This window comes from Convolutriloba macropyga, chromosome 5 (genome assembly GCF_964194025.1).
Source record: "Convolutriloba macropyga chromosome 5, txConMacr16.3, whole genome shotgun sequence".
In the NCBI taxonomy this organism is placed as follows: domain Eukaryota; kingdom Metazoa; phylum Xenacoelomorpha; order Acoela; family Convolutidae; genus Convolutriloba; species Convolutriloba macropyga.
This window is the reverse complement of record NC_134472.1, coordinates 19,460,542-19,487,626: the sequence shown is the minus strand read 5'-3', so window position 1 is coordinate 19,487,626 and position 27,085 is coordinate 19,460,542. Positions and strand designations below refer to the sequence as shown.

The 27,085-nt window shown below is 34.4% G+C and overlaps 1 protein-coding gene across 7 annotated transcripts in view; it reads left to right on the top strand.

Annotated features, from left to right (window-relative positions):
- The window catches only part of LOC142339202 (transient receptor potential cation channel subfamily M member-like 2), a 143,300-nt gene that overhangs the window by 88,175 nt on the left and 28,040 nt on the right, over positions 1-27,085 (top strand). For 6 of the 7 annotated variants that reach the window (XM_075389029.1, XM_075389026.1, XM_075389024.1 and 3 more), the window contains 5 exons: positions 1,718-1,849; positions 3,935-4,225; positions 11,126-11,300; positions 18,179-18,374; positions 18,738-18,807. In XM_075389029.1, the coding sequence (XP_075245144.1) occupies positions 1,718-1,849; positions 3,935-4,225; positions 11,126-11,300; positions 18,179-18,374; positions 18,738-18,807 (864 nt within the window). Of the gene's footprint in view, positions 1-1,717; positions 1,850-3,934; positions 4,226-11,125; positions 11,301-17,555; positions 17,701-18,178; positions 18,375-18,737; positions 18,808-27,085 lie in introns of all 7 variants that reach the window. The other variant, XM_075389027.1, reaches the window with a different exon arrangement.

The window sequence follows — 27,085 nt, the reverse complement described above, 5'->3', positions numbered from 1 at the left end:
AGTGTTATTCAGTAGGATAAGCATTGTTAGTCATTTTGGTCACTCAGTATGATAAGCTTTATGTTAGTTAGGGGTGTTAGTTTTTTCCTTCGAGTCGTTTCCGGAATTCTTCCGGCTATGTTTTTTTTAATTCGCTTTACCTTTTGGTTACGTTTCTCGTTTTAAATAATTCTCGATTTTCAAATTTGACGTCTGGCTGACCTCACTCACTGTTTCAACTGAATGGATTCTAAATGCTTTCACGCATTGAATTACGCATTATAGTGAATACGGTCAATGTCAAAGAGCAAAATCAAAAGAAACGGGATAAACCGATGAAGCCCGGTCACTAAGTCATAGTGCAGGAGGTTATCAAATTTCATTGGTAGCTGACATTTGTATTAAGCTTAGTACTCTTCAAACCTTCAGTTTAGAACCTGAAGTAAGTATAGGTTTAGAATCTAACTGAAACTGAGCACTGAATTAGAGCAATTTTTGAAACTTAGGAAAACTTTGTCAATTTCATTTTCTTTTTTTCTTTTTCTGTTTTATTCCCGATGTGCGTCTAGCGCGTCAACGGCGGCTATTTTCCGGCAATTTGCCGGCTATGTTTGTAACTCCTAGCGCATGTGATGAATTAATTTAGCAAATTGAAGGTTTTAGTTTGTTGAAAATTTTCATTCTCAATGTTGTTTTGTCGTTTTGATTAATTAGAAAAATTGTTTGGCCAATTTGACCAGTAGAGTAAAAAGATTCGTTTTCTGACATTCTTACAATGGTAATCACGCAGTATTACATTGCGTACTTGCAGGGCACCCGTAGAGTATTGTGAACCAATATATCTCGAGACTGATGAAATTAATGGCGACTAAGATTAGAGAAAACTTCAGACACATGACTAGAATCTGCTTTATCGAACGGTGCTACAAAACGTTGTGGATCAATTAGTTATGGTTTAGTTGCTTTCAAATTCTTTGGAAAAGTATTCTGCTGTCAAAAAATTGTACCGCAATTTACAACTAAATTTTAATAATAATAATAATAATAATAATAATAATAATAATAATAATAATAATAATAATAATAATAATAATAATATTAATAATAATAATAATAATAATAATAATAAAACAGAATTTAGGAAAAAGTCCAAGGGTTTTACATTAACCCCAGTTTGTTTCGTTCAGTTTATTAGATGACAAAATTCAGTTTTTTCACGTTCATGCAGTTGTTGCACCCACACATAATTCGCCAAGAGCACGTGTTGTTTTCATCGTAACGCAGTCTGAAGCTTTTATGAGCAATAATGATCCTAGGAAACTTTTCCTAAGTTTTCCAGACAGGTCCTATTTTTTTCACTATGTGACACGCTAATGCATTTTTGCACTAACAATAGTGTGCATAGCTCGATAAGGGGTGAGACTACCATTATAGTTAATACGTACCACCATTAAGGTAAAAACGTCAATTATGTATAGTTTACTCGACTCTGATTAATTTACTGACATTTTCTCGTTGTGGATTGAGACATATGACTGAATTTCGACGTGTGTTTGGCAGAATCACTTAGCCTTGATTTACACGCCCACTTCACAAGTTTTAATTTCTGGCAATTTATATGGAAAAGTCTACCCCCAGAATCTGGCACTACAGAGATCTAGCATTTCAAGTACAGGGTTATATTCCACTGGGGTGAAAAGGAATTTGTTACGTTCTCATCTCATTTGCAATGTTTCAGGGATCCTATCTCTTTTTTCTGGCAGTGTTCTCTGTGTTTGTGTTGAACCAGTACTCTCTGGACGATATCAACTCTTTCGAGTCCTGTCTCTGCATTTGGGTTGCCAGTTTCGCCATTGAAGAGTTCAGACAAGTAAGTCTCCAACTCTGACTTTATTTCATAAGTTTGTTTTTAACTATAGCTTCAAAACTGAAAGTTGAGCGCGGCTGTATTGTGGTACGCCTGGTTATTTGCTCTCAAACAAAATTTGTATCAATTATATTAGTCCTGAGGTTTTTATGCGATTTTTCGCTTGATCAATTTTTCTTCTGACTTTTAGCTTTCCGTCCTAAAAAATGGGAAAAACAGGTAAATTGTTGAAGGCATTAAGCGGCTGAGCAGCTCTCTTATAGCCTTACGCCTCATTAGTCTCTAAATATGCAATTCACGGAAACTGTTTTGAGGAGATATTTTCATGATGTGAAGGGCGGTTCTTAATCTTAAATGTTTGACCACACCCCCTCACTCTTCTTATGTGAGCAATTCGCCCGACGTTTGTCGTTGTTTTATTACAATTCAAAGAATTTGAATTGTATTGGGGCGCTGTCTTTTTTTCAAAGATCTGTTCATACGTTTTCATGATTTTTGAAGTCAAATTGGAGTAGTGATTTTGGTCACGCCAAAACAGGAAGTGCAGCGAAAAAGCGAGCGGTATTGCGGCGTGAAATTTTTGCATTCTTATTTTAAAAGCAGAGTAAGAAAACTATTTCACTTTTATTTTTACCGTTTTTTCGATTTTTGGATCGGTTTTTTTCTAAATGGTTTTAGGAATCCATTCATAGTTCATTTTTTTTTGTTTGGAGCAAAGTTTTATTTCTCGCTGGTGGTTTTTTCTTGACATGTGGCGTTTTGACATTGATTTTGTTTTTTAAAATTTTTTTCCGTCTGTTTTTTTTAAATGCTTTTCCCATTTCAATTATAAGCCGTTCTAGTCCTAGTTGTTTTTTGTTTAGTCTATGTTTTGTTTTGTTTTGTTTCGTAGTTTGATAATGAATTTTCGTTTTAATTTTTTTTCACGCCGGAAGATGCGTTAGAGCGTCTTTCATCATACGTCTATTCCATTCTTCAGCTGCTTTTATATGCGTGATTCCATTTGTGGCCTTTACTACTGGCGAGTTTTTAACTGAATTGCGGGGATTGAATTCAAATTTGAAAATTTAATTTTTGAAAACCTTTATTTATTAATTGCCTTCTACTGGTTTTTCTTACAGTTCAAAAAATTTAATTCGTGTTGAGATGCTGTCTTTCGTTTTTGAAGATCTGTTCACGCATTTTCATGATTTTTGAGGTCAAATTTAAGTCATGATTTTGTTCACGCCGACGCAGGTAACGGAGCGAAAAATTTCATATGGGAAAGAGAGGAAGAGAAAAAAATTAGTTTGTGAAGCAATTCATCTTGATTGACTCTTTAAGGAGATAACGTCCACTGAGTGTGCCACTCTGATGGGTGGTTATCTGAGAGCAGGTAATAGAAGCAGCAATAAGTTATACGGATTCTTAATCAAAATAAAACATCTCAGCAATTAATAAAAAAAAGAAGACAAATTTGTCTTTTTTGGTCTGTTTTATTATCTTTTTGAGACTGCAGATCAGCGAAGCTTTCGCTACTATTTTCTGACAATTTGTCAGATATGTCTTTGAAAATAGAACTACTATTTTTTAAAACTGTTCTTATAGATTGCATCGATAGCCCATAAACTTACTTCAATATCCTCTTCTGTTCATACTATTATGCGGCACATAGGTCTATTTCGCAGCTATTTCTACAATCTGCAACCTTTAATTATGCCGCTAGTCGAGCTGTTGAGATGGAAATTTTTATCTTCTGTTGTTGAAAGGGGAAATTTGTACATGTGGCGTTTGTTATCGACATTATTATTGATTGATTTTTCCAAATTCTTCGGGACTTTGTGCGTGACGTTAATCTCCAGAATAAGTTAAAAAGAATATATCTTTGTTAATGTGAATAGCAGTATGCGATAATAGTTTTTGGTTTTTGATAGATGGTATTTTCAATTTATTGGCGAATAGGGTTATTGGAAGTTTTCAAATTTATCTCTAACTTCCTTAAGCTGAACCATGTTTCAGTTGTCGCAAAATGGTGGGTAATAATATCTGTTCGCCTGGGAAATATGATTAGATCAGCAAGTCTTCAGTCTTATATTTCTGTTCTTTTAGCTTCTAATTGAGGAGTCAGAACGGATGTCGAAGAAATTACTGTACTACGTCACAAGTTTTTGGAACTTACTGGACTTAAGTGGTCTGACACTGTTTATAGTTGGACTAATCCTTCGCTTAACTGCATTGCACTTCGGATCGGATAGTATTGACAGTGATGCTAAGAGGAGGATGATAGAATGGGCACACACGTCATATGTGTTCAGTTTGGTTATTTACTACGTCAGACTGACTCATACTTGTTCAGTGTCTCAGCAACTTGGACCCAAGATCATCATGATCGCTAAAATGGTTAGTATCCAAATAAATGTCAAAATTTGTGGATTGCTTGGCTTTGTGATAAACCCAACTCCCCCAGCTTTGTGGATGGTGCATAACATACTGGGCGATCCAAAGCTACTTGGCGATCAAGTTAAAGAGAGCAGATTATTAATGTCAAAAACCGTCCTAGCGCATTTAGTAGTTTTTCTTTGGTTAATTTTATTAATAGCCGCCCTCATCTTCTCAGCCGGCTATTATAGCGCTCCTATTACAATCTAAATTATTTGGACTGTATTGGTGTGCTGTCTTTGTGCGACTCGACCATCTCAACCACATATTAGAGTTATATATGTAATCTTGAGGCATCGTTGTGATTTCGCCGTTTTGGAGACTTTTTTAGCCGTTTTTGCACTCTTTTTTCGCGTTTTTTAGCGTCTCGGGGTAATTTTTGGTTGCATTTAGCATTCATGTGGGTTTTCATGCAGTTTTTTATTTTTTTAGTATCAGTTGAAGTTGGTTTTAGTTGAAGAAAACAGTCTAATTTTTGACAATGTTTTGCTTAATTTTTCTGCTTTTCAAAGTTTTTTCAACTAATGCTTTTTTCTGACTTTTCAGAGTATTTTTATAATTAAATAATTAAATAGGGTTGGCTGTAGGGTTATTGCTACTATGTGAAAACAAATAATGGTTTGATAGCACATGTTATTATAAAATAAATAAACCAATTCTAAGGTTTTAAGTTTTCTTCAGTGCGTTCGAGTATCGCGTGGTTGCTCAACGAATAAAGAAGAAGTGTTTCGTAATAAGTGTGTTGAAAACATCTTTTGAGTTTCAACAATTTTTACAGAATTTCGTTTTAAAATTTAACAGGTTTGTTAGATGTTGTCATTAAGTTATTATTTTTTGCTCGGTTGTTCTAGATCGAGATATGTCGCTGGTCATATTTTTGTAGTGTTCTCCCTTATCTTCACATGCTTCCATTATAGCGGCCGTATTTCTTTACTTCGTCGAATAAAGCTTTCGCTGCACGTTATTTCTCAGTTTGTTTTGCTTTAATATTTTTGACTTCTGTAGGCTATTTTTATTTTTCTCTCATCCTGTTCAAACTTGTTGTAAGCAATAGGTAGTCAGAAAACCAATCTAGAATCAACAGTTTCAGTAGGGAAAAACCAAATCAAAATAGAAACGATATAAATCCATGAAACCCTACCGCTATTTGAACTTTGTTCTTATGCATCTTATTTACCATATCTAATGCTTACCGGTACTGATATTAGCCGCTCTATGCCCTCATCAATAACCGTAGGATTTCTATTATCAATTGCTTTAGGGACCTCTCTCATAGGCTTCATATAGTTTTAGTTTATCGTTTTAATTTTCTCATTTCAAAGCTATTGACTGCTGTGACCTCGATAATAACATTTTTCAAGACATATTTTTGTCACTTATCTCTTAGTCTTTTCTCTTGGTTTCACTAATGACAGGTCTCTTCAGTTGCAAAAATGCATCGCGTCCATTCATCACGAAGTATGAATCAAGTTAATTGCTAGAGGTCACTGATATTGCTTTCTATGAATCAAACGCTGTTCGTTTTCAAAATATTGGGGAATTTCGAGTTTCGCATGTATTTGTTGTACTTGTTGCTGTCTAATCATTTATTGTAAAAATGACATATCTTTGCTTGCTAATGAAGATTTTGTGAATGAATGTTTTTTCAGTGCGTAGCTAATGCTTTTGGTGAATTTTATTCGGTTAATGATCAAAAAGTAGAAGCTAACCATTGGTTTTTGCGAAATTGTTTGCGTTTTTGTTGTCTTATTGGTCACATTTATGAGATGTTTCAAAGGTTGCTAATGAGAGAAAATTGCATCTATTCAAATGCATAACTTCACGAAAATCGATTTCGTGAAGTTATGCATTTCCTTATTTTTTCCTGAATTTTGAGTTGTCTGCCATTGATTTCCCCTAAGTTGTTTTATATGTACTTAATCTAAGGATGTTTGGGGTCAGTATTTTCATAAAATGGTAAAATTAATTTATTTTACAAAGCACTAGACCTTGGAAAACGAAATTTTTTAAGTGTTTTTGTTTATTTTTTGTTTATTTTTGCGCATATAGGTTCATGGATTATTGGCGTGATTGTTATTAAATATTTCTTTAAAAATGTTCTTTATGTGGTCATTAGATAATTTAATTTTTTGCATTGGAATTCAGGATTTGTCGTGCTATTTTTTTACTTCGTTGATCAAAATTTGGTTTCGCTTAACCTCATTTTGCCGCTTTTCATTTTGCGGGGAATATTTTTGACTTCTATAGGCTAGTTCCACTCTTCTCTCATTCTGCTCAAAGTGATTTTAAACAGCAGTTGATCAGCAAGGCAATTCAAAATGAGCTAATTGAATATAAAAAACTGAAATCAGAAATAGGACCGGGATAAACCTTTAAAGCCCAATTTCAGATGCCCGTTACTTGAACTTTGTTAAGTCTTATTTACCTCCTCTTTTGCTTTTTGATTTTGATACTAGGCACTGTATCCTCTCGCTATGAACGACGAAACTGGAGAATGTGAAACTACGAAATGACATCAAAATAGTTCGCACTTCAAATTTTTCTTCTATTCTTTCAATTTCAATCGTGGCTATGGGAATCAACGGCGGTTGTTTTCCGGCAATCTGCCGGTTATTTCTAAACTTGTTATTGCCTGGAACAGTTTTCTAATGTCATGTTATTTTAAGGGCCGCAAAACGAAATGGAGCAAATCGATGATGGTTTTTTGGCATCAAAATTGTTTTGTAATTCCTAAAGTTTCGGAAAGAATTTAAGAGAGTCCTCAGAATTATGGGGCATAAATTAATTTTTTGTTTTCATAAGAAATTGGACCACAGGAGGTGCTACCAGAGTAACCCGTTTTCCCGCTTTTTTCCAATATCACGCCAAATCGCCTTACAGGTCTTTTTTTATAGCTACGAAGCTGTAAGCTGAGCGTAGCTATATTGCGGTTATCTTGGTTTTTGTTTCTTTTTGTCGTCTGAGGCTCTTTTTCGTTTAATAGCCGCCCTCATCTTCTCAGCCGGCTATTATTGCGCTCGTATTTTTTTTACTTCGTCAAACTTTTTTTCGCTTTACCATTTTGCCGCTTTTTCGACATTTTGCCTGAAATCTTTTTGACTTCTCTAGGCTAGTTTCTCTCTTCTCTCATTCTGCTAAAAGTGAATTTGAACATCAGTTGCTAAGCAAAGCAATTCAAAATGAACAGAGTCGGTATAAAAAATTGAAGTCAGAAATAGAAACGGGATAAACCCATAAAGCCCAATTTTAGATGCCCGCTATTTGAACGTCGTTCCTATAAGTCTTAGTTACCACCTCTAATGCTTATTGGTGTTGATAGTAATCCCTGTAGCCTCTCTCTAAGAAACAGAAGTATGTTCAACTACGAAATGCCATCAAAATAAATCGGACTTAAAAAATATTTTTGTACAAAAAATTTTTTTTTTCAATATATTCTATTCGTTCAATCCCAATCATGCTTATTGGAAACAACGGCGGCTATTTTCCGGCAATCTGCCGGGTATGTTTGTCTTTTTATGCAAAATTTTGGCTTGAAGTTTTTGCGCTTTTGTTCTAGAACATTCGTTGACTTCTTGAGTGAGTTTTTCACACTTTGGTTCTTCCTTTTTGAGTGATCTAAGTTTCTCTCGTTCTGAAACAAAGTTTTTTGGTAATAGCGATTGTGAGCGAAATGAAAATGAAGACCATTATAGATGAGTGGTTAAGATGTCAGACTGCCCACCGGGAGGGCAGTGGTGCGAACCCTGTGGGGAACCCTTTTTGCACATATAAAACATTTCTAAGGTACACCAACTCTAAATTAAATTGCCCCTGCCTGTTGGTTGAGAGCAGTTCATCCGACGTTAGTCGATTCATGTTCCCTTTTCACAATCTATTTTTTCACGAATGCTATTAAAACGCGATAGTATGCGTGTTTTCTAATGGTGCATTACTGCAATCGTATCATTTCGGGAATGAGCAGCTAACTTTGACAGCTTTCTGTGTACCATGTAATCAGTAGAGCTGGTTCTCTAGGAAATGGAGTTGGAGGTTGTTCTTATAATTAACTTGAAACGCTCAATCTGCCGGGTATGTTTTACTTTTTTCCACGCCGCAAGCATCCAGGGAGCAGTTTTGTTGATCTTTTGTGCCTCTTCACGGCTCTTTCCTATTTTTTGTACACGACGTCATTTCTTAAACTAATTGGCGGTGAGTTTTAAGGTGAACTGTGTGATAAGTTTTTTTATCATAACTAACTTAGCTAGCTCTCTTAATGACTTCTATTTTTATGAAGGCTACTTGATATCACTCTAACCTTTTCTAGGTCAGTATTGGACGCCTAAATAATGTTAATAATAAAGTATGGCGACCAAAACGAAAAAAGGAATTTGAATTTTGTTGAAAAGATCTTTTCAATAAAATCTTTTAGTATTAGCGATCAGCTATATTTGCTAATTTCTCAATGGTCGCGGGATCAAATCAATTTCTTTCAATGGAAAAATGTTACTAAAAAAGAATTGGAGACGAAAATTAGGGGACCACTGTCTTGGAGAAAACAGCATAAAAAATTTCGCGAGTTGTGCACCTCACAGGTTATTTGGAGTCTTTTTTTGAAGAGAGAGCCATCAAACGACACTAACAAATAATATGGATTTTCGGTTACCCAAAACAGTGAATCTTTAAATATTTTCATTTCCCTGAAACTTAAAAAAAAACAAAATTAAAAAAGAAACATTTCTAAATCCAAGATGACCGAGCCATAGACTAGTGGAATAAAAGCAAATAATGGCAGGAAAATTTCCCAATTTTTCCTGCATTTTATCATTTTCCCTGCAAACGGTTTCTTCTTTCATACAGAAATCTCAAAACCTAAATGTCGGTGTACCAAATTAAAATATATAATCTCTGAGCAAAGCGATGGAATGGAGGACAAAAGCCAAGAACTGATTTTTTTACTCTCCATCCCCCAAACCGGCAAGCAAGGCTGTCACAGCTTACAAAAGCATTTTAGATAAATAATGAATTAAGATTTCAGAATTTTGGTCACTTTTTGTGAAATAAGGTGAGGGTAGTTATCATGGGTACTCAACAATTCCTTTGAAGAGGTATCAAAGACAGCTTGCATTTTTTCCAAATATTTGATCTTCAAGATTATAATGTGTAGAAATAAACTACTTTTCCTTTAGATGCTCCTGACTTATAAAATGCAAAGCCTAAATTTATTGCTATTTTCGTACTCTCGGCGTTTTCTTCGACCACCAAAAAAGTATTTTTTGTTATTTTGTGGGTGCTGCTCAGTTCACAGTTCAACAAATTGTTGTCACAGTTTCCCAGGTAAAAACAATTTGAAAAATTGAATTTTCAAAACTTTTGAAAATGTTTTTAGTGATCCGTCTAATGGGTAAGAGATGCTGGTATCTTAGCAATTGCTAAAGTCTTTAGTTTCCTGTGCTCTTAAGGTCCAAAATGTGAATAGCAAAAGTTTTACCGTGGACAAATCAATAAGCGGCACATTCTGGTTTTATCTAGCTATGTTTAATAGCCGCCCTCATCTTCTCAGCCGGCTATTTTTGCGCTCGTATTTTTTTTTACAATTCAAAGAATTTGAATTGTATTGGGGCGCTGTCTTTTTTTTTAAGATCTGTTCACACATTTTCATGATTTTTGAAGTCAAATTGGAGTAGTGATTTTGGTCACGCCGAAACAGGAAATGGAGCGAAAAAGCGAGTGGTTTTGCGGCGTGAAATTTTTTCGCTCTAATTTTAAAGTAGAGTGAGAATACGGTGTTTGAACAAAAATTCGCTTTATCGGTAGTGGTTTTTTGTTCACATGCGGCAATTTCACTTTTGCTGTTTTTTCGATTTTTTGGATCGGATTTTTTTCTAAATGGTTTTTCCAAACCAATCATATTTCGTTCTAGGTCTAGTTTTCTGTTTAGTCAATGAAAATTCTTTGAATTGTACGTCAGGACTTGTCCTGCTATGTTTTTTACTTCGTCAAACTTTTTTTCGCTTTACCATTTTGCCGCTTTTTCGACATTTTGCGTGAAATCTTTTTGACTTCTCTAGGCTAGTTTCTCTCTTCTCTCATTCTGCTAAAAGTGAATTTGAACATCAGTTGCTAAGCAAAGCAATTCAAAATGAACAGAGTCGGTATAAAAAATTGAAGTCAGAAATAGAAACGGGATAAACCCATAAAGCCCAATTTTAGATGCCCGCTATTTGAACGTCGTTCCTATAAGTCTTAGTTACCACCTCTAATGCTTATTGGTGTTGATAGTAATCCCTGTAGCCTCTCTCTAAGAAACAGAAGTATGTTCAACTACGAAATGCCATCAAAATAAATCGGACTTAAAAAATATTTTTGTACAAAAAATTTTTTTTTTCAATATATTCTATTCGTTCAATCCCAATCATGCTTATTGGAATCAACGGCGGCTATTTTCCGGCAATCTGCCGGGTATGTTTTGTCTTCTTTTGTATTTCGATTAATGCGTTTTACATTTGAAAAACAGCGTTTTTTGCTGTTTTAAATGTTTTGGTAAATTAAAATTCGGTATAAATTTTAATTTTTATCCATCATCTGCACGCTTTAATTCCGATGCTATTATCTGGCGTCTTAATTCCTCTTAAATGAAGTTTATAGCGACTACTGCAATCATGTTTGTGTTCATGTTCGACTCGGGAGCAATATTTGTTTTTACAGATTTTTTTCCTGGAACCATTTCGTTCACGAATTGAAATTTGACTTTTCGAACACGTCTTCAAACTTTGGGCACTGACATTAAGAAAGTGGTTGTTACATTTGAACATTTTTTTTTAAATTGGAACATTTTGAACAAAGGTCACTGTAGTATTGTATTTTTGCATTTTTATGTTGCAGATTCAAGACCTGGCCTTCTTCTTGTTCATCCTGTTCGTGTTTCTCATCAGCTACGGAGTTGCTCTCCAAGCCATCATGTTCCCCAATGAGAGTGACTGGAACAAGATATTCCAGGGCATCTTCTACTACCCCTACTGGCAGATGTTCGGAGAACTGTTCTTGGAAGAGATAGGCAGTGAGTTTTGCTCTCGTCGCGTTCTCTCTCTCTCGCTCGGAAAAAAAACAAGCAATGGTTACTAAGGAGCAAGAAATCTGACGAAATGGCCAACTTTCGGCAAGACTGCCAATCCTTGCATGAAAAATAGTTTTAGTGTTTATAAGTTACAACTCCCGTTGTGTGGATTTTGCCAAGTATTTTAGTTAATACGACAAAAGTTTCAATATCAGTATTTAGCTCATTCATGTTACAACCATGAAAATAAATGGCCAGACTATCAATAGTGTTTTAATGGCTGTTAGCGGTTCTATAGATTTTGGTCTTTTTTCAAAGTTGCGAAGCTGTAAGCTTAGTGTAGCTAAACTGCGAAACTCTTAGATTTTGTTGTATCCTCTGACCGCTCTTTTTAATAGCCGCACAGCGATAGCTGGGGCTATTATTGGCCTTCTCTTGGTTTTTTTACAATTCAAAGAATTTGAATTGTATTGGGGCGCTGTCTGTTTTAAGACTGGAAGAGGAGTATTGGAGAAGTCTTTTTTTAATCAATTTTATTGGAGTGATTTTTGAAGCGGGACACGAAACACGTGAAAAAATTGCAGTGATTTTGTTGCTGAATAAAATGAAGAGTGGAGCGAAAAGAAAGTGGTTTTTTGTTCATATCGCTGTTTTCTAGAGAGCGAGAAATTGAGCTGTGAAAAAAAAATTCTAAGCGAGCGAAATTTTTTGTTCACATGCGGCATTTTAAAGCAGTTTTTTGTCATTTGTTTTGGTTAAGAGGTTTAGTTATGATTTTGTGTTAATTTTAGGCTGGTTCCGGTAGTGGTTTGAAGGTTTCTGAAAATTCGTATGGATTTTATGCTAATTTGGAGGTTTTTCATTTGTTTTGCTGATTTTCGGGGTGTTTTTTTTTGCATTTTTTTTTGACAATTGTTTTGTTTTACTAGCTCAAATGGGTATTAAAAAGACCCCTTCTACTTAGATAGCAAAATTTAGATAACAATTGGTTACAGTTTTGGGGATATCAATCAATTTTTCGTTGAGAATTATGACAAAAAATGGCGGAAATTGAAATTATTTTAATTAATTTTTTGCTGTTTTTTTCCTGTTTTTTAGACAAGTTTCTAAGCCCATTATGACTTGCCTATTGTCTTGCGAGCTTCTGGATGCCCTATTGGTCGAAACAATTTTTTCTATGGATTTTTATGCTTTTGTAATAAAAAATTTGTTAAATTTTTCTAGTTTTTTAGTGCAAGTTGTTTTTAAGAATTTTTTTTTCTTAATTTGGCCTCAAGTATTTGAGATAAGTGCTTTTAGTAATTACTAGTTTTTCTAATGAAGTGTTTTTGGCAGAGAATGTTGTTTTGGGATCTAAACTTATAACAAAGTTTGATCAGATGTTTTTATCATATTTTGCTTCAGATTTGATTTTCTTGTTTTTACTTTTTTGGTTTGGTTTCAAGATAGTTATAAATTAATTAGTGGCGGCACGTTCTGTCTGTCTGATGAGTAGTTGGATGGCGTTTAGATGCATTTCCACTTCGAGACTTTTCCGGAATTCATCCGGTTATGTTTTTTTAAGATCTGTTCACACATTTTCAATTATTTTTGAAGTCAAATTGGAGTTTTGATTTTGGTCACGCCGAAACAGGAAGTGGAGCGAAAAGCGAGTGGTTTTGCGGCGTGAAATTTTGTTACCCTAATTTTAAAGTAGATTGCGAAAACGGTGTTTGAACAACAATTATCTTTCTCGCCTGGGGTTTTGTGTTTATATGCGGCAATTTCACTTCCATTTTCAAACGAAGTCTGTAGCAGTTATATTAGTCCTGTTGGTCTTTTTTATGCGATTTTTCGCTTGACCGATTTTTCGTCTGACCCATTTGACATTTGGTCCTTAAAAACTGGAGAAACAGGTAAAGCCCAGCCGGCATTAAATTTCATTAGAGCCTCTTAGCGGCGTTTAGTAGTCCTTCAAGTGGTTAGTGTGGTGAAGCCCTTGGGAAGGCCCTAGCTTAAGTTTAAAAGGTCATTTTAAGGATTTTTGAGCTCAAAATGCGGCAGTTTTTTCGTGTTTTTTTGTCATTTTGCGAAATTTTTCAACCCTTGGTGTCAAGGAACTAGGATTTGATAGTAAGTTACTGCATAGTTTCTAGTGATAATGGAATGATTTTCAACATTTTAATATCACGAAGCGTTTTTTTAAAAAAAATACTTCCATTTTTTTCAATTTTTTGACATTTATTGTCATTACTCAACTTTTTCCAGAGCCAAGGGCCAGAAAACCTCCTTAGGGGTTTGATAAGAGGGTAATGAAAAATTTTTATCTGCCATGGAATCGTTTTCAATTTTTTAATGTCACAATTTTCTTCAAGTTTTAGACATTTTGTCATTTTTTAAGGTTTTTCCAGCCTCTAGAGCCAAGCAACCTTCTCTATTTTTTTGATATTAAGTTAATATATAGTTTTTATATGCAAAGGGAAGTTTTTCGAGATTTTGACACCAGAAATTTTAGCATTTTTTCGACAAATGTTTGCAATTTTTTCAATTTTTTCTAGTGTTTTCGATTTTTTCCGGCATTATGGGCCCGGGACCTCTTCCAAGGTTTTATTGACAAGCTGACGCATAGTTTCTATAGTTGATCAATGGTTATAAAAGTTTTAGTGACTCGAGTTTATGCAATTTTTGATAAAATTTAATTTTTTTTCTCAAATTTTTGGAAAATTATCCTCTTCTTCCAAGGTTATGGATCTCTACGCGCCAGTGAAACTATTTAAAGCCTGAAATAGGGATTCTGAACATTCTCATGAAACCATGAAATCGTTTTGAAGATATTAATATCACGAATTTTAGCAAGATTATGCTAAAATTTGCTATTGTTTTAAGAATTTTTGAATATTTTTTGTCCTTTCCTGAGTTTCACGATCATTACTGGTCAACGAAGTTTTTTGGTTCTTGCTGATGGGATACATGGGAGAACTTCAGAGACAAAAATGGTTTTGAACACTTATTCAAAGTAAAATATGAAAATTTTTTAAAATTTAGCAGTTTCAGTTTTATTCTATATGATTTAATTATTATGAAGGCTAGAAAACTAGAAGTTGCAGAGTCGAATCTCATCATGGAAAATATTCCTGGCTGTCGCTCTCTTTCACTTTCTCTATTGATTTGGTTTTTTCTGCTTTTTCTTTTTCACATTTTATCTCTCTCCTACTCTATCTCTCTCTCTCTCTCTCTCTCTCTCTCCCTAACTCTTTTGTTGATGCCGCACTTCAGCTGCTATTATGTGGCGTAATGTCATCATCTATTGCCTTCATTACCGCTGAATTATAATTGAAAAGGTTTATCATAAATGACCTAACTAGCAATTTTTCGGATATCATTGTTAATTGATCTCAAACGAATTTTGTAGCAATTATATTAGTCCTGTTGGTCTTCTTTAATGAGATTTTTCGCTTGACCAATTTTCTCGTCTGACCCATTTAAGTTTTCGTCCTAAGAAACGGAATAAAGAGGTAGCGCCCAATGGTCGAGATTAAGTTCTCTTAGAGCCTTTCGGGTCGCTAGTCTCCAAGTGTGCGATCCAGAGAAACTGTTTTGGAGACATACTTATGACGTGAAGGGTGGTTCTTAGAATTTGTCCCGAATCTCCACCTCTGCACATCGTTCTGGCCGTAGGGCCCCCTGCAGCCAAAGATCCCCCTCCCACCCCCACAACTGTTGCAACCCCGCGACCCTCACGGCCATTCAATTAAGCTAAAGCTAGCCTCACTGAAGCGTGGCTGGCTACTGACAAAGACAACCGCTGAGCGGTGGTTTGAGAGCAATTCGCCCGATGGTAGTCGGCTATGTTCTGATTGGTTTTCCCAATCCATTCATAGTTCACTCTAGGCCTACTTTTGTTTGAACCATATCTCTCTCGCTTTTGGTGTTTTGTTCACATGCGGCATTTTGACAATGATTTTCAGTTTCTTTAATTTTTTTATTTGATGGTTTTTGGGAATGCTTTTCTGGAAATGGTTTGGAAATTGTTTTCTCCACTTCACCCATAGTCCATTCTAGATCTAGGTTTTGGTTAGTCAAGGAAAATTTTTGAATTGTACGTCAGGACTTGTCCTGCTAAGTTTTTTTACTTCGTCGAATAAGAATTTTTTGCTTTACTTTAGTTCACAGCTTGTTCAACATTTTGCGTGAAATTTTTTTGACTTCTCTTGGCTAGTTTCGCTCTTCTCTCCTTCTGCTAAAGGTGTTTTTAGACATTAGTTGCTCAGCAAAGCAGTTCAAAATGAACAGAGTTTGTATCAAAAAACGAAATCAGAAATAGAAACGGGATAAAGCCCGATTTTAGACGCGCCTTACTCGGACATTGTTCTTATTGACCTTCTCTATTGCTCTTTGGTAAATATACTAGCCCTGTGTGGCCTCACTACGAAACAGGAGTGTGTTCATCTCCAAAATGACATCAAAATAGTTAGCACTTTAAAATTGTTTGTACAAAAATCATTTATTCACTAGTTTTTTCTCTTCTTTCAATCCCAATCTTGGTTATGGGAATGAACGGCGGCTATTTTCCAGCAATCTGCCGGGCATTTTTTATTGTTAAAAGTTTTAACTTGCAGATTAAATCGAAGAGTTCCAGTCACTAGCTTTTTAAACATCTAAGATTTGAAACATTTTTCGTAGAGATTAGGAGAATTGTAGAGAATATCAGCTTCTCTCTTTTTCGTATTTGGCACAATTTTCGCATGTTGACTATTTCATAGCTTTAAAATGATCTTATTAATAGCCACCGTCAGCCTCTCTACGGCTATTATTCAGGCAATCTCATTTGTAAACATCCGAAGTTCTGTTCACATTTTTTGCTACTTTTTCTCGTGATGAAGTCAAATTAGAGTGGCGTTTTTACTCACGCTAGAGTAGTAAAGGGAGCTTAAAATCGAGTAGGTTTAAAACGTGATATTTCTTTCAACTTACCTTTGAAATGGAGGGCAAAGTTTGTCTTTGTATAAATTGACGATTTTTCAATGCAATATTTTCACTTCAGTTTTCGAGTGTAAGTTTACAGTTTGAAAAGTTCGTACCTGTGTTCCAATATTGTATGGTTTTATTTTTTTAATCCATCAAGGAGCCATTAATGGGTTTTTTGCTTACACATTGTTTCGTTTAATAAATTTTCTTTGATTTTTGTTAAGCTGTTTTTGTAGTTGTTTTTGTTGCACTGTTTTTTAGTTTCATTAATGACTGGTCTGATTGGTTTTTTAGTGAGCCGTAATAGAAGCTATGTGATAGCTCAATTGATTTTTAAAAGTTTAAACTACTATTCCTGAACTTTGTTTTTTTTGTTGTCTTATCACTTTGATTATTGATCAGATCAATTTAATTAATCGTCAAACCAATCATTGGTTGCTAATGCAACTTAAAAAGATGTTTTAATTGTTTCTATTCTTGGCTAACGCTTTCACTGACGTTGGAATCGTTCGTTTGAAAAAACGTTGACGTTCAAACTATGTCCTTTAGAAAAACCGTGGATTTTCGTGTTTTGCCTGTTTTTGTTGCTTTTCTTGTAAGTTTGTAGCTTAGTCCCAAAAATAACTATTAATCGAATGTAGAATTCAAGCAGCAAATCTACGCAAATACGGCAAAGGTGGAAAAACGAATTCAAAAGAAACGGGATAAACCAATAATGCCCTGGCACTAAGACTTAAGGTTTAAAGACTTAGTGCATTAAGTAATCAAAGTTTCTTAGAGTGTACTGCTAATTGGTAGTGTATTAAGCTCATTGCCCTCCAATTTAGAGGTTGAAATAGAGCTTTATTTATGGAATCTAGTGAAACTGAGATCCACATCAGAACGGCTGCTATTTTTCGGTAATCTTCCGGCTAAGTGTCCATAATCTACTACCTGACTCAGCCGTTTGATAATTTTGTTTCGTTAAAAACTCATTACAGGTTTTGTTTTAATCCAAGAAAAATTTATAGTTGTTGCCCTATTTTCAAGGTTGAGTTTTCCTTCTTTAACTTTCTGACAAAGCTACCTTTGCCCTTTTTGACGTAGTTGATAGTCATTGGTTCAGCATTTATAAAATCATTTTTTTATGGTCTCATTTACAGTATTCAGCTGCACTCTTAAAATATAAACTGCACCGTAAAAACTGCCAAAATTGGCATGTTTGAATCTGAGGTTGTTGCTGTGGTTTATAATGAAATCGACAACATCATTTGAAGCCTCTTTAAGAAGTTAAGGTTCGTTGTTTTTTAATGAGAAATTATTGCTTTCCAGTTGGGCAGACATGCTCATCGGAATCGTATGAAGGTGCTAGGGGTGACGATTGCCCTGAGAAGCCCGTGGTAGCGTTAGTGCTACAGATGCTCTATATGTTGTTTACAAACATTCTTCTCCTCAATATGCTCATTGCAATGTTCAGGTGCAGTATATCGATGAGTCATGGATAGCGGGATAACTAAACTTCACTAACAATCCTTGTTTGATCCGTCCAATAATTTATTCCAGATTCTAATTGTATAAGCATTCATTCAAGCCTTTTGATTTTTCTTTGACTGTTTTGTCGTCTCTCTGTTGTTTTCGCAACTATAGACTATATTAACCTTTAATCGATAACTTAAGATTGCTTTTGACATCTTTTAGTTATTTTTCGGGCCTGTTCAGCTAAGTCAAATAGCTTTTTTTTTCTTAGTCTTCTAATAGTTCATTGATAGGGTTAGGCCTTTCTCCCTTTTCTCCGTTCGGACGCGTCGAGTAATCAAATTGAGTGACTTTTTAACGATCTTTTGTAGTCTTTTTTCTCTTGAAGTTCTATTCTAATAACTCTGAAGAATCTGTGCAGATAGCATTCTGTACTTTGACTAACTGCACCTTTCTCTATTTCTCTCTCTTTCTCTCAGACTCTGACAAGATTGATCATCCGGAGAGGTGTGCCAGCATCAACGACACATCCCCTCCCCCCATGTCAGCCAGACCTGCCTCCACTCTCTATTGTGAGTCCCCTCGCCACGTGGATGGAGTGACAATCTTCCTTGCTGTCATTTACATGTTCTTCACTAACATCCTACTGCTCAACGTCCTCATTGCCATGTTCACGTCAGTCTACTAAGCTGTCATAACTCACTTATCAAAACTAACCAGACTGGTTTTCAATTAATGTACCGCAATCTGTTCTGCCCCTCACCCCATACCCAGGGTTGTATATAAATCAGTAAATTTTTCCTGAAAATACAGGCTTCGACAGTTCCTGTCCAGTTACAGTCTGTTATATAGCATGTCACTATGTTTAACAATTAACGAGGACCTGGCGCCGTGAAAGTTATATTTATGCTCACAAAGCAAGAGGGGATTTGGGATATCAGTATAGATCCATTTTATCAAAAATAAATAGATTTGGTATCATGACTGCCAGTTGCTGATTATTATGACGAATAATTATTGTCGATTAATATGTTTCAGTTACACATTCGAGCAAGTGCAGGAAAGAACTGATCTTTTCTGGAAATTTCATCTATACGAACTCATCAAAGTAAGAGGGCTTTCTTATTGATTTTGAATCGTTTTATTCCAACCCGCCAAATTTATTTGGGGTTGGAAATTTTTTGACATTCGGACCTTTTTTAAGACAAATTTTTTCCGATTGACAAATTTACGGAGAGAAAAAAGTGGAATCATTGACAAGCCCTTAAAAAACAGAGTTCCCATTTTTCGCTTTTCACGGCGTCTCAGCTTTCTTTGTTTCGTGCGCTACTCTTGATTTAATTTTTCCATTTCATCATCTGAGGCATATCACCTAGGTTCTGAAAGGACACAAATGTTTCAAACTCTAGAATTTTCATACGCCTAAATAGAGACTTCACTGAAATTTATTGGACCAGGTGAACTGTAAACAATCACAGCCATGCATAACCACACTGTAAAAGGAAAGAACAAAAAAATCATATTTAAATTTCAAATGCAACCGATTACCTGAACTATAAACCTGAACTATAGAAATTGTTTATTAATAGCCGCACAGCGATAGCTGGGGCTATTATTGGCCTTCTCTTGGTTTTTTTACAATTCAAAGAATTTGAATTGTATTGGGGCGCTGTCTTTTTTTACGACTCGAAGAGGAGTATTGGAGAAGTCCTTTTTTTTAATCAATTTTATTGGAGTGATTTTTGAAGCGGGAAATGAAACGCGTGAAAAAATTTGGAGTGATTTGGTTGCTGAACAAAAGTGAAGAGCGGAGCGAAAAGAGAGTGGTTTTTTGTTCATACAGCTGTTTTTGAGAAAGCGAGAAATTGATGTGTGAAAAAATTTTCTCTGAGCGAGCGAAATTTTTTTGTTCGCGTGCGGCTTTTAAAAGCAGTTTTTTTTGCAATTTTTATTGTTTATGAGGTTTGATTATGATATTGTATTGGATTTGGGCTCGTTCTGATAGGAATTGAAGGTTTCAAGTAGTTAATTTGAGTTTTATGCAAATTTAAAGGTTTTTGATCAGTTTTGCTGATTTTTCGACGAAATTTAATGTGTTTTGGCCTTTTGTTTTGTTTTACTGCTTTAAGTGCAATTTGCATAGAAGCTCGTTACTCAAGGATCATCAGGGATACAAATTGATTACAATTTGGTTGTTATAAAACCTTTTTTCTGAAGAAAATTGGCAGAAAAGTTAGGAATCTTTTAACCACTTTTTAAATTTTTGGCTTTTTTTTCGTTTTTTTTTTTCAATGGTAGGCAATTTCTTTAGCTTGCTATGACTTGCCCATTTTTTTGCGAGCATTTCATTGCCCTATTTGCTCAAAGTAACTTTATTTGGCTTTATTTTTTCTTGTAAAATTTAAAAAAACACCTTACTTTTTCTCTATTTTTTATTTGTTCAATTTGTCGTTTCTGTTCTTCCTCAACCTTTGATAGCATTTGGGGAGTTTTCTGGTGAAAGTCAAATGTTGTAGCTCTTTTGGATGTCTCTCATTCTGGTTGATATTAGTTTCGAGTTGTTTTTGTTAAAGAAAATCGAGTATATCAGAGCAAATTTTGGCCACTTTTTGTCTTTTTTCTAAGTTTATTGCCTATTTCTTCCAATTTAATGTTTTTTGTTGGTAACTTGTTCTCAATAAAGAGCATTTTTGTAGGTGTCGATACTATGAATTTGCACTTGAAGGCTTAGCAGGACAGTTTTCATTTAAACAAATTATACAAATCTCTAATTCGTTAAAGAGTTTTTCTTTTAGTTTGTTGTTTAACGTTTCTCTGCAAGTACTAGGTGGGCGATTGATCTAGCCAAATATATAACTAATTGATTTCTTTGAGTTATGGATGGGAAGCCGCATGTTATCTTTTTGTAGAGAATTTTGTTTGGATTTTTAGAGAATATTGTTTTTTGATTTGGTCCTTTGTCAAGTTTCCAGTACTCCAGTCTTTTCTTTGTGAATTGGTTACACTGTCTGTCGATTGATAAAATGCTGGTGATGCATCTGATTAGTGAGAATAGTCAGATTTCTACTTCGAGTCGTTTCCGTAATTCTTCCGTCTATGTTTTTTTTTAAGATCGGTTGACACATTTTCATGATTTTTGAAGTCAAATTGGAGTAGTCATTTTGGTCACGCCGAAACAGGAAATGGAGCGAAAAAGCGAGTGGTTTTGCGGCGTGAATTTTTTTCGCTCTAATTTTAAAGTAGATTGAGGAAACGGTGTTTGAACAAAAATTCGGTTTCTCAGTAGTGGTTTTTTGTTCACATGCGGCAATTTCACTCTGATTTTTAATGTTTTTTCGATTTTTGGGATCGGATTTTTTTCTAAATAGTTTTCCCAATCCATTCAAAGCCATTCTAGGCCTAGTTTTTTGTTTGAATTAAATTTTAATTTTTCGCTAGTGGTTTTTTTGTTCACATGCGGCATTTTGACATTGATTTTCTGTTTTTTTCTTACTTTTTTCTATTTTTTTTAAAAAATGGTTTTCTCAATTCACTCATAGTCCATTCTAGGTTTAGTTTTTCTGTTTAGTCAATGAAAATTCTTTGAATTGTACGTCAGGACTTGTCCTGCTATGTTTTTTTATTTCGTCGTCATGATTTTTGTTACGACCATATGACGTCACAGCGACTTTTTGTTCATTCGTTCATGCAATTTCAAATGAATTGCATGTGTGACGTCATTTTTCGCTCTTAGTGGAGCGAATTTTTTTGTTCATGCGCGTGATTAAATTTTTGGTCACACTTGACTTACCTCACTCTCAAAAATGACTTCCTCACTTTGAAATTGACTTTTATTTATTTTAATTCAAAGAGATAAGGTCAAATGGGTGTGTGTCACTCTAAATGAAGGTTATTTAAGAGCAGCTGGTAGAGGCAGCAATAACTTATTCAGATTCCTAATCAAAATATAAGATCTCAGCCTTCAATGAAAAGACGAATTTTTTTGGTCTGTCTTTTTTACTGCTTTTTTTAGACGGCCGATCTACGAATCTATTGCGGCTATTTTCTGGCAATCTGCCAGCTATGTTGTTATAAAATTGCTTTTGGTTAAGTTTCTCTTGATTAATCTGAGATAAGATGTTGATTACTGGGTAAAAATGAGATAAGATGTAAAATGAGATAATATGCGATAAAATGAGATGAGATGTAAAAAAAATAGAATTAAGATGTTTACGGGGTATCCAATTAAAAATGCCATTATGATGGTTTAAGTGAAGCAATGGAAGGTAAGATAATCTTAGCTTTCAAATCTCTCAACTCTAACCTTACGTTAGAGTACGATCAGAAGTGAGGTTTCCTATCTACTTATTGAATATTTGCTTACCCGTCTAATTTTACCGATTTCGTATTACTGATTCTCAGGAAAATTTGCTTATTCTTTCGACATCTAAATTTCGGGGCTCCAAAGAAGCCAATTGCTAAATACAAGATATTGTTTTGATTTCATTAACAGAGTGTCATTTCAATATTGCTAAACCTTTTAGCAAAAAACAGTAAGGTCAGCAAATACTAAGTTTCAGCTCAAAATTTCTTACGCTTCTTTAAGTTTCGATGAATGTTTTTGCTAAGTTCGTACCCTTTAAGTTCTTAGTCAAAGTGGTATTTGATTGTTGTTAATTTTTATCATTTTTATAATATTATTATTATTATTTTTATTATTATTATTATTATTATTATTATTATTATTATTTTTATTATTATTATTATTATTTTTATTATAGCTGTGAGCTGAGCGTGGTTATATTGACGTGTATTTTGTTTTATGTTGGAGGTTGTATAAGGCTTTGGATTGTATTGGTGCACTGTCTTTTACAGGTCCGTTCACACTTTTTTCGAATTTTTGATCTCAATGAGAAGTCAAATTAGAGTGGTGAATTTAATCATACTGGAGCAATGAAGGCAGCGAAAAATCGTGTAGGTCTGAATTGTTAATTTTCAATAGCCGCACAGCGATAGCTGCGGCTATTATTGGCCTTCTCTTGGTTTTTTTTAATTTCGTCGTCGCGATTTTTGTTACGACCATATGACGTCACAACCACTTCAAATTTGCTTTTTGTTCATTCGTTCATGCAATTTCTACTGAAAGGCGTGCGTGACGTCTCTTAGTGAAGCGAAGTTTTTTGTTCATTTGGGTCATTAAATTTTTGGTCACACTTGGCTTACTTCACTATCAAAAATGACTTCCCCACTTTGAAATTGACTTTTCTTTAAATTGAAAGATATAAGGTCAAATGGGTGTATGTCACTCTAAATGAAGGTTATTAGAGAGCAGTTAATAGAGGCAGCAAAAACTTTTACAGATTTTAAATCAAAATATAACATATCAGCCTTCAATGAAAAGAGGAATTTTTTGGTCTGTCTTTTTTACTGTTTTTTTGAGGCTGCAGATCTACAAAGCTATTGCGGCTATTTTCTGGGAATCTGCCAGCTATGTTCTTCAAATTACCTTTAAAATGGAGCGAGAAAGCAATGAAAACAAATCTTCGGTTTTTTCCTTGTTTTTTAAACCAAAGGTTCCAAAATGTCATGCATGTGTTTTAATAGCGACTAATTGTTTTTTTGATTTCATCAAAGGGAAGTTATTAGATTAAATAACTCATACTGTTTTTTTGAATGAAGAATCAGCTATTTCTGTTTCACTTTTTTGGCTGTTGTCCATCTCCTTAGTGACTGGTCTCATTGGCCCCCTAATGAGGCTTAATAGAAGCTATGTGATAGTTTCAGTTAAGATCTCAAGTTTTTCACTACTTTTTACTACTTGCTTAAAAAATAAGTTATTTTGTGACTTTTGTTTTGAAGTTGTATTTGTCGTGAAATTCTTCACAACAAGTACACTTTTTATCGTCTCTCTGTTGTTTTCTCAACTATAGACTATATAAACCTTGTATCGATAATTTAATATTGCTTTTGACATCCTTCAGTTAACTTTCGCGCTTGGTCAGCCAAGTCAGATAGCTTTTTTTTAATCGATAACTTTCCCAATTTGTATTTGTATCTGTTTCTATCTCGATTATACGGCATTGCCGGCTTTGTTTAAGACTTGAAGTTTTTTTCCTTGCTTAAATATTTTTAGATTTTGTGTCTTGCCTGTTTTTGTTGCTCTTCTTCTGGATTGGCCGCTTAGTCTCAAAAATTGGCCTTCTCGTGGGGCGCAGTTGTCGTTAATTTATAGGCTTAATTAAAACAATTAGATAAAATTAGGCTGCGTCAGTTTTTCTCGTTTTCTTTTCTATTTGTTCCAATCTCAACGCCGAGCAGGGGTCAATGGCGGCTATGTTCGGTAATTTGTCGGCTATGTATTGTGAGAATTGTCCCTGTAATTTAATATGGTTGTATTTTGATACCTATATTGTTTGTGGAAACTGCTATTCTCAACAGCTGGCAGAAAGGCAAAGTTTTTACTGAGAAATAGTGTTTGCAATCAAATAGGTCTTAAAAATTTATATCAAGTTTAACCAATTGATTTAGTTTGAGAACTTTTGACCATTGTTTCGAGCAGTCCTTTTTCTGCACATGCATTTCTGATCTTTGATCGAAAGTTAAAATTTTATATTTGACCGTCTCTTTTTAGACAAATTTCACGATTCTGCTTTTACAGCAGAGTTTGATTTCTAGGTATGTACTTTGAGATTTACGTTTTCGACCATTATCAACTTAGAGTTTAAATATCAGAAGACACAGAATGAAAACACTCGGAATTTTAACTGTCTCAAAAATTGAAAAGTACTAAAGTTTAGTGCTAGTTTTACTAAGGTATAAGAAAGAAGAAGTTTTTTTCAAAATTAAAATATAAATGATGCCGTGAAAAAACTTGAAATATAGAAATTGCTCATTGAACCATTTACAGCAGAGTTTGATTTCTAGGTATGTACTTTGAGATTTACGTTTTCGACCATTATCAACTTAGAGTTTAAATATCAGAAGACACAGAATGAAAACACTCGGAATTTTAACTGTCTCAAAAATTGAAAAGTACTAAAGTTTAGTGCTAGTTTTACTAAGGTATAAGAAAGAAGAAGTTTTTTTCAAAATTAAAATATAAATGATGCCGTGAAAAAACTTGAAATATAGAAATTGCTCATTGAACCATTTTTAACTAATTTGATGCCATTTGGGTTTTTCAAGATGCCATTTTGGTGCCATTTCAAGCTTTTGAGTTTTCTCTTCATCAAGCTGAAATGAGAAGTCGTTCACCGCATAACCCTTAAACATATTTGCCAGTGATGGTTTAACTTAAACACTGGAAAGTAGTATTATCTTAGCCTTCAAATCTTTCAATTCTAACTTTTCATGAGATTATACTCAGAATTGATGTTTACTATCTTTTTCTTGGACATCTGTTAATCACTCCAATTTTACTGATTTTCAACTACTGATTTTGGGAATGTTCGGGACTCCAAAAAACAAAAGGCTAAATATAAATACAAACTTAATTTGTTTTAGAGAAGCAAAAAAGTTGTCAACTATCTGTGGTTAAATAAAGTCGTGACTCCTTTCCTTTTAATAGCAGAGCGGCATTTTAATAGTGCTGTACTTTGTCGCAAAAAAGACGAAAGTCAGCCGATGGTATAAAATCTCAGCTTGAAATATTTTACGCTTCCTTTTGCTTCAATGTATTTCTTTGGTAACTGTGTACCCCTTTTTAATGAGGAACTTTAATTTCTTGATCATAGTATTTTTTGGGGCGTGGTTTTTTTTGGGTTTTTATATTATCTTCGAAGTGCGAAATTGGTCTTCGTATAAAATTATGGTTTGGGTTTTTGAAAGCCCATTTTTCCTCGTCGTGTAGAAGCAAATTGACTTCTATTTTCACTGTTTATCTATCTAAAATGTCGTAAATGTTTTAACTTGTATAGCTCCTGTTTTTTTGAATTTATCAAACGACAGTTAATGGTTTTTATGATTTGAACAGTTTTTCTTATAATAATAAAAATAAGATTTTCGTTTTGATAAATCTTTTATCTGCTTTGTCAGGAATTCTCTTAACAAAACAGATTTTTCCAGTTTTCAAGTATTTGAGCAAACTCACTCTATCAACAGCTTTTAGGTCATTTGGGTTATTAGATTTTGATCGTATGGGACTTAATCTTTATCAACAAAGTGACTTATGCACTCTAAGGCGTGTTTTTAATATAATTTTTGGAAATTGGTCTTATATTACTTTAAGGTTTTTTGCGCACATAGGGGTATGCTCTGTGTTGATTATCATTGTTTGTTTTTGCTTGAAAACGTTGATTGTCGGGTCGTTAGTTAATTCGATTTTTTGGATTGAAAGTCAGGACTTTTCCTGCTATGGTTTATTTCGTCGTCTGGTGATCTTTTTTGTTTTACTTCACGCAGCAGAGCAGAAAAAATCCAATGTTTGAATGACAGCTTTCTCTAACTAACGGCATTTGTGTACGTGACGTCATTCTCACTCTGTCTATCAAAATGTAAGTTATGTGATTAGATTGTCATCATACGTTACCACTTAACAAAAAGATTTTTGTTTTCTAGAATTTAAGTTTTCACTGAATTAATTTAAGGTCAGAGAAACTCATGTGTGTAGTAAATGTCCCTAATAAGAAGGCGTTGGTTATTTTTTTTCTGAAAAATTTCCTTCATACCTTGAGACCTGAACTCAATAAGGCAAAGTATTACAAACGTTCTGTTATGTAGGTTCTACATTGGATTGTACTCTTTTTATATATGAAATGGGTCGGATTTATTGTGCGCACACAAAACCGAGCCTCCTTGTTTCTCTTGTTCACTGTGATAATGAAAATTGATTCGCGCATCTTATCTAGCCTTTTTAATGGACATTTTTTATTTGTAATGTATTGGTTTTGTCAAAAAGCCAAATTGGGGATCTTTGCTAATTATTTTGAGATTGACTTTCTGTTTTGTTAATAACCGCCGTCAGTCTCTCAACCGCTATTATGTAGGCGCTCTCCTTTTTACAATTCAAAGAATTTGAATTGTATTGGGGCGCTGTCTTTTTTAAGATCTGTTCACACATTTTCATGATTTTTGAAGTCAAATTCGAGCAGTGATTTTGGACACACCGAAACAGGAATGTAGAGTGAGAAAACGGTCTTTGAACAAAAATTAGATTTCTCGCTTAATGGTTTTTTGTTCACATGTGGCAATTTCACTTTGACTTTTACTGTTTTTTGATTTTTTGGATCGGATTTTTTCTAAATGGTTTTTCCAATCCATTCATAGTTCATTCTAGGTCTATTTCTGTTTGAACCAAGTTTCTCTTTCTCGCCAGGCGTTGTTTTTCACTTGCGGCATTTTGACACCGATTTTCAGTTTTAAAATTGTTTATCTGATTTTTTTGGAAATGGTTTTTCCAATCCATTCAT